The sequence below is a fragment of the Ruditapes philippinarum genome, unplaced genomic scaffold (genome assembly GCF_026571515.1).
Source record: "Ruditapes philippinarum isolate M1 unplaced genomic scaffold, ASM2657151v2 ctg333_1_1_1_1, whole genome shotgun sequence".
Classification (NCBI taxonomy): Eukaryota; Metazoa; Mollusca; class Bivalvia; order Venerida; family Veneridae; genus Ruditapes; species Ruditapes philippinarum.
This window is the reverse complement of record NW_026864795.1, coordinates 168,526-176,620: the sequence shown is the minus strand read 5'-3', so window position 1 is coordinate 176,620 and position 8,095 is coordinate 168,526. Positions and strand designations below refer to the sequence as shown.

Below are 8,095 nucleotides of genomic sequence, written 5' to 3'. Positions count from 1 at the left end.
AGGGCATTGGTTAAAAATCTGATTGGTTATTTATCTCGTGCGCACGACTTAGTAACTCGTGGCCACGACATAGTATCTCGTGCGCACGAGATAAATAAAAACACACACACGTCACCTTTGTGCCACCGTAAACATCAGATTATAAAATCGGTCGGTCTTGCATTCTAAATATTGAGACTACCTGGTCTGACAAAATCCTTCACAATTTCACGGATTTATATTGTAATGTAAATCCGTGACAATTTGTAGACATATAAAATACCAAATCATTAAGAAAAATTGAAAAACAAAATTGGAGAAAGATTTTCTCCGAAGTACAATGACGGGTTATTCGTTAGTTCTGGCCACCATAACTTTATGTCGCTTTTATTTTGACGTTGTGCGACAGTACTATAAAACCTGTTCGCTGAAGTCTCTTTAGCTAGATCTAGTTATTCGTAAGCAGATTAGTGTGACCCGCGAGGTGTTCCGAATGCAACCAATCAAATGCGATGTTTGTAATCGTGTCGAAGCTGAGAAAATTGAATGTTGCGGGAAATATCATTTGAAAGATAAATAGACTATTAACTAAAGAAATAAATGATTTGATAAATAGGTTTGATAATATTTAATGATGTTGATACAAAGATATCTTAATTAATTATATCTGAAAATTACCTTGTCAGTGTGCAAAAGTTTGTGCATTTGAAAATATTTTGAGTGGGTGGGGTAATATAATAATATGAGTAAGGCTAAGCCTCTGACAGAATTTATTATGAATACATATTATTTTAATTTTAATATGAAAAAGGCAAAGCCTCAAAGCGATCTCGATTTACTTTTACCGTGTCGTGAAATAGTATAAAATAATCGTTTATTTTTATTTTACATTTTCCGTTTTAAAATTGTTATTCGGTATTTTATACACTGCTTCCGTTTATTCTGGTTCCCCCTTTTTATTATGGTTCGTTTATAAGTGCGCAGGACACCAGTCTACGCTTCCGTTTTCAATCAGAGTACATCGGCTTTTATATGTAATCTTGTAAATCGAAAAGTTGCGATGTGTCCAATTTCGGTACTTCGGACGAAAGTTTTCAAAACCATCACTTAGCAGGTTCTCGCGTTACCGTAAAGCTCGCTTTGGGCCAGCTCGTCGAGCTCGCTATTATGTATTTGATATGATTAAGGCAAAGCCTCAAAGCAAGCTCTGACAGAAATTATAGTACATAATAATTTAAATTATGCCATAGTTGGCTACATAGGTGTTCGGTGCGTTGATTGGTCACTACCCCCGGGCCCGGGCTTTTAATTCAATTACCTTCATCTCCCACTAAATTAAACCCACCCATCAGAGAACATAAATTTACTTTTATCAAATTTAGGGATAAATAATTTAATTTCATGAAATGGATATTGTGATACAGGCGCTTGAAGTAGCTTTTGATTCAGCGGTTTTTGTCAAATTATTCAATATTTTTTATCAAGTTGCATTAATAAGTTAGTTATTTTGCCTGAAATTTATCATAAATTGTTCAATATACTTGAATCAATCAAATTTACGTATTTTACGATTGTGAATGCACCAGGAGTCCAATTTCGGGAAATGTGCTTTCACTTTCGCAAAACTTGATATAAGGATTGATGTTAATCAAGGTTTTCCAAATGTTAATTTGAGTGGGAACCATTATAAGACAGGAAACCTTCCAGTGGTGCATCAAAAAATAATAGCAGTCTTTGCCATAATTTTTTTTCAGCACTAGCCCAGTCGGGCTAGCAGCTTACAAATTTCGCGAGTCCGAACAAATTTTAACTACCCCGAACCAAAATGGTATTTTTTGCATACATTTTATACAGAAATAACACTGTCTATATGTTTTATATACCATTTAATAGGGATGTAACAATACAGCAAAAACCGTATTGCAATATATTGCCATTTTGCTGAAGCGTATTGCAATATATTGCAATACGTATTGTCGTGTATATGTTTTGATGTAAAGATGGAGTAACATTTATATATTATTATTATATGTATATATTTTTAGTAGAAACTTAATAAAAATGTAAGGAATAAATAGAAAGTAGTGTCACACAATTTGATAAACAAAACTAGTCGCGTGTAACCTTTCACATCTGGGCCGCTTATGTAAATTATGCGGCCGCTTATTGACTTTTAAGTGTACTAGTTGTCAGATACTTTTATCTTACGTTGGCGCCAACAAAATTTGCCAATTAAAGATTTTATGTGAAATTTGTACAAAATTAGAAGGCAATTAATTGAAAATTATGATTTTTATAAAATACCGGTTTTCCAAAAATCGTACCGCGGTTCGAAATTCATTTTTTCATATTGCAATATATCGGTATACCGGTAAACCGTTACACCCTTACCATTTAACATTATTAAAATATCAACAAATCAACTTTTCTTCCTTTCATTATTTAAATAAGAAGAGTTTTAACTACATATGAAAAAAAGATATTTTGATATTTCTGTTGCTTTGTCCACAGACTGAAAAAAATTATTTAAAAACTGAAAATACCCTTCTCCTTGTTGTTTAGTAATCATGTCGGCTGATACATGTATGCATTGACAACATTTTATATTCCTTTTTGTATTACTTTCATCATATTTTTTTTTTTTTTTTTTGGTGTGTTCCTTTTTGGCTTAGTGCCTTCAAAATACAAGAGAAAAGACATATTGTGAAGCATGAGATGACGCCTAATAAATGTCTAACAATCAATAATATTTCATAAGCGTTTTAAGTTCAATAGAGCTGCAGGCCAAGGTGGTTTACCGGTCAAAATCTAGAGTAAAATGAAAATTCTGGGGTAAAATTTATAAAAAGAATTGCATTGTTTTTTTATCAAATTTTATTGCCTTCTAAAAAGTTCCTTTTTTACATAAATCAGACTGGCTTATAATAAAATATTGATTCAATGTGAAATAATACAAAACTTGCTCTGTTAAGGCAGGCTTCCCTAGACTAGGGTTTGTTTAGGATACACAGCAAATTAATGACAAGACTCATTTTTTTTTGTTGCTGACATGTTGTTGTTTAAATGTGTCACATTCTTTTATAATCAGCTATGGTCAGCATGATGCTTCATTCATACTCTATTTCAACATTTTAGTGCATGTTCTTTGGTTTTGATTATTTATAATTGAAATTAGAATAAAGGAAAATGAATAAAATAGATTTAAAACTTTTATACAAAAGTATTAGTCTTTGAGGAAATTGTCCGTAACTGTAAACTTGGTACGAAAATATTGAGTACAAAACTGCAGAATGATGGCAAGGGAGAAATATGTTTTCCAATAACTAAAGTGGCAGAAAGTACAACATTTTTCTTTATTTTGTAGCAAAAACATTATGATATATGTCTAAGCAAATTGAATATTAGGTTAAGTCCTACAGTGATTACGCCAAATTTAACTTTATCAATAATTTCATTTCAGAAACTCCCAAGAGTTACCTTCCCTTTGTACTCGTCACTTCCTGCTACTTTTGTTTTCAACTAGTTGACAATAGTACTTTTAGTTTTCCATCCAATTCAGCAGAAATATATTGTATTTTCATAAAGCCAAAACATTGCTATCTGGAGCTCTGCATAATTCCGACATTTTCTTAATTTGGATACGAAAAAAGCCCTCGACCAGACGGGCTACCAGCTTGGAATTTTCACTCGACCACCCGCAAATTTACTCGACTTGGTCGTCAGTCGAGTGGGTTAAGTCGAAGACTGTAATAGTGCAGGTAACCTGCTGTTACTGATTCCGGTCTTGCTTCAAATATAATGGAACAGGGAACCAAACAACTTCCGATGATGAGCAAGCAAACTTATCCATAACTTTGCTATACTGCTGGCAAAAGTATTCAAAACCATTACTTGAAGATACATTAACTTAATGCTCACTTTGCTATTAACTTGATGATATTCAGACACTGTTTTCAAATTTTTATTGATTTGTTCCTGATTAGGAGTGTCTTTATTTGCTGCATTATAGCAAACATTTATTAATATTTGTGCTGTGTCTTCAGGTACTGACTGGGATTTGAACTGTGGTCCGGTTGATTATAAGACTGACAAACTAGTTTCGATTTCTGATATCATCTTTAACAGTTTCGATTTGAATTGTAGGGTTGGCAGATTTACGCTGTTTAATAACGCATTACGATACTTACATAGTAGTTAAGCAATTTATTTTTTTATTCAAATTTTAACATCTCTCTATCACGCTTTTGTTAATTTTAGGAGAAAATGGATGTTCGGGGATCCTTGAATGCAGACAATAATTTGTCTGTTGTCACAGGAGATGGGCAGATGTCATTTATTGAAAGTGATAGCTTTTATGCTAGGGTTCCCCCTCTAGCTGCATCAACAGTTGCAAGGACAAAATCAAGGTCAGTAATTCATCAAGTTTCTTTTATATAGAATTAAGAATGCATTTGAGCCGTGTCATGACAAAACCAACATAATGGGTTTGCGACCAGCATGGATCCAGACCGGCCTGCGCATCCGCGCAGTCTGATCAGGATCCATGCTGTTCGCTTACCAACCCTATTTCAAGTAGAGAAACTGATAGCGAACAGCATGGATCCTGATCAGACTGCGCGGATGCGCAGGCTGGTCTGGATCCATGCTTTTCGCAAACCCATTATGTTGGTTTTGTCATGACGTGGCTCATTTATTATGATGATTTAAGTATATTGTACTATCTAACAATTTTTCCCATGATTGTCATAATGTCATTCTCCACATGCATCTATGAACAAGTTTTCCACCTATTACTCCTGAAATTGGCTAGTAAATGCCAAATTCAACCTCATTTAGTCTAAATATTAAAGTAGAAGATATGATTGCGAATTTTGAAAGTTGCTTCGAAAAGTTTAAAGTCAATGTTCATGGTTGTACAATATAAAATAAAGTTAATACAAGACAGTAGGTTCATTTGCTGTTTGGACATGTAAATCCAGGTAAACTTTGTTAAACTATTTATAATTAGATTTTCAATATTTCCTTGTCTATTCTAAGGCCTAAAAAAAAATTGATGTGTTTCTGGTGGCAAGGCGAAAAAAAGTAGGGTCGGTAGGTCGGACTTTTTTTTTTTTTAGTCAATCAACGATTGTAGATATGTCAGATACTGATTATATGTACTTTAAATTATATTCTATAGCATATAAAAGTACTTAAAATGTTAGACTACCAAACCTAGTCTTCAATATTTTATTTTGAAATAAATTTTACCAATGGCATGACTCGACTTTCGTTTTCATTTTTTTTATTCTTACCGAACAACTGGCTTCAATTTTAATATTATCACTCTTAACATGACCATGCACGTCCGAAAAATGTTTTGAGCTCAGTTTTGCTGTGGTCTATTAAATTTGATTTCCTGTTTTGCCAAACTATGATCGTATTTTTAAAGAAAATCGGCAGCAGTGACACTTCGGCTGCTTGTTGTGCCGCCATATTAGCCGGTGCGCGTTAATACGTAATTGGAACCCGAATCGTCTGTGCCTCACATCGTTTTCGACTCGCAATACTAAAACCCGTCTTCGGTACGGGCGCCATTTTTTTTTTTGTACATCGATAAAAAACTTTGGGTCGGCGCTAAAAAATAGGGTTGGTCGGGCCACCGGAAACACAACATTTTTTTTTTAGGCCTAATTTATGTTTATGAAATTTGTTAACATTTGTAAAACATTGGAGAGTATTACTGAGAATTTTGTAAAATTTCTAGAGTTGTGTTTTGTAGGAGAGATATGATGTCATTGCGAGCATCTGATCACCAAGATGATTCCGCTGCAATAGAACTGTCTTTTACTGGTATAGAGACGGGAGCCAGGCCTAAATTATATAATCGATGTGATATGGGGGACATGGAACCGGACTCTGGAGGACAACCTCCTGGGCTTATAAACGGGACTGACTGGTCAGTGGTAAATGATTGGTGTAGGGAACATAAACAAGATAGTGAAATGTAAGTTATAGAATAACTAACAAGAGTGACGGCCGTAGAGTACCTCGAAAACTGATATGATTGCTTAGATATTGGTCATTGCCCTAAATGCCAAATGCATTTTTTTTTCCAATCACACTTTGGAAAATATATAGTAACAGCAAACGATCATTTCTGTCAAATTTACATTACAGTCTATCAAAACCTGACAGTTAAGTTTGGCAAGATTATAAGATTTCTTCTTTATTATTCACTGTATCAAAGTATCTTGCTTTGGTTCTTGGCATAAATTGTTCTTTAAGTGGGTAGGTGAAGACAAGAAAACATTTTAAGTTTGATATGACTCTAATAAAATAAACTCTGCTGAAATTTCATCTCGAAAGATTTATCATTGAAAAAATATTTTGAATAGAAGTAAGAGGGAAATTTCAGACCAGCTAACACATCGCAAGCATTTGTCTAGATAATTGATTAAAAAACTTTTTTCTCATTTAATTTTCAAGACAGGTGAATTGTATAGTTAAATTATGTTAAGATTCTAACAACTCTATTGTATGTGTATATAACATTTATAAAATGTATTTTATTTCACATACATATCTTTTCTACCATGTGAAGGTTGTATCATTAACTCTCTGCTTGTGGAATGTGATACAGATAGGTGGAAGGCAAAATAGAGAAATGTTTGGTGGTTGTCAGAAATATATATACTAATTCGCATATATACACTGTCATCCCTTTATACTGCACCCTTTTAGAATTTTCATTGAAACAATATTTATACATGTACAGCTATGTTGGTAAGATAATAGCTGTTTATAGTCTGATCTTTGACCGAACATTATATATCAGAACCATGTTGATAATACTGTCTGATACCTTGAACCCCAACTTGTGCATTATAACAGGGTGTCAGTGTGTTATTGTTTAATTTGGATACACTTTTATTAATTGCTATTATACTTAAATCAACAAGAAATCTATTATATATACCGAGATTTGATGAAAGATTTATAAATAAGACTAACACATATAATCTGGTAATTTAATTATTATACACTAGCATTTATATACAATTACTACACTCACTATTTTGAATATTGTATTTTTCAGGTAATTGATTTAGTTTAACTTGTAACATTTTCAGCAAAACATTCCAGTGATAATGTATTTCAGTAGTCACAATTTTCTATAATCCATTTTCTTAGTTCAACGCCGACATTCAAAGAGTAGGAAAGGTTGATCTATTCACACCTTTGTCAATGTCCATTCCAGGATTTGAAAATTTTTGGACGATTCTCCATCCCCCTAATCATTTTGAAATAAGGGTGAATTTTAAGTTGGGAGATTATAATCATGTTATGATTTATTTAACCAAATTTATAAATTCAGGACCATACTACATCCCAATGTTCATATTAAAGTCTATACAGTAGTCAGTCAGTCAGTCTTCTTTATTTAATGAGGCTAACACATTCATTATATTAGTGGCATAAGTGTCACATATTTTAAATGTTGGCATGCAGGTTATATTTTCCTGCTGATTTTCTTTTGCTTATTTGTTGCCTGCACTGTTATATTTGTATGCTTATTGCATCATTTAATAGAAAGTTAGATATAAGTAATGAGCGTGTCAAAAGTAAAAAAAAATGGCCCTGCTCTTGGAGAATTTTTTTATCTTCTTTCATTTGAATGAGAATCAATGACTGGTATTTTCTGTCTAATATTCAGGTCAGATCTAGATGGTAAATCTTCACTTGGTATCATAAATGTGGATGACATGGGTAAGATTTATAAATTGTTTATTATTCATAATGATTACTTGTAATTAATATTTTATATTGAATTTTGTTAAAATTTGAAGATTTGGAGGCATTTAAAGATATACTGTGCTCAAATTTGATGTCACAAAATATTGATAATTGTCTCACAGTCTTTTTTTAATATAAAATAAATATGTTTTGACTGATTTGTCATGTTTAAAACTCTACACACTATAGGTGGTCGCAATATAGTGTCATTAAAAAAATGCCAATTGTTTCAAGAAATGGCCAACTTTACTTGACCTGTAAAAGGGAACACAGCTTACCATACATAGTTTATTCATTGTTTTATTCAAATTAGACATATTCAGTTAGAATTTTATAGATT

The 8,095-nt window shown here is 32.7% G+C and overlaps 1 protein-coding gene across 3 annotated transcripts in view; it reads left to right on the top strand.

Annotated features, from left to right (window-relative positions):
- The first annotated feature begins 465 nt into the window (after positions 1 to 465).
- Positions 466 to 8,095, top strand: part of LOC132726822 (centrosomal protein of 192 kDa-like) — a 48,044-nt gene continuing 40,414 nt past the window's right edge. For 2 of the 3 annotated variants that reach the window (XR_009625262.1, XM_060712197.1), the window contains exons 1-4: positions 466 to 595; positions 4,237 to 4,385; positions 5,741 to 5,965; positions 7,676 to 7,728. Coding sequence is in view for 2 of the 3 variants with exons in the window: in XM_060712197.1 (XP_060568180.1) it covers positions 4,243 to 4,385; positions 5,741 to 5,965; positions 7,676 to 7,728 (421 nt within the window). In the remaining variant the exon portion in view is untranslated. The remainder of the gene's footprint in view (positions 596 to 4,236; positions 4,386 to 5,740; positions 5,966 to 7,675; positions 7,729 to 8,095) is intronic. The other variant, XM_060712198.1, reaches the window with a different exon arrangement.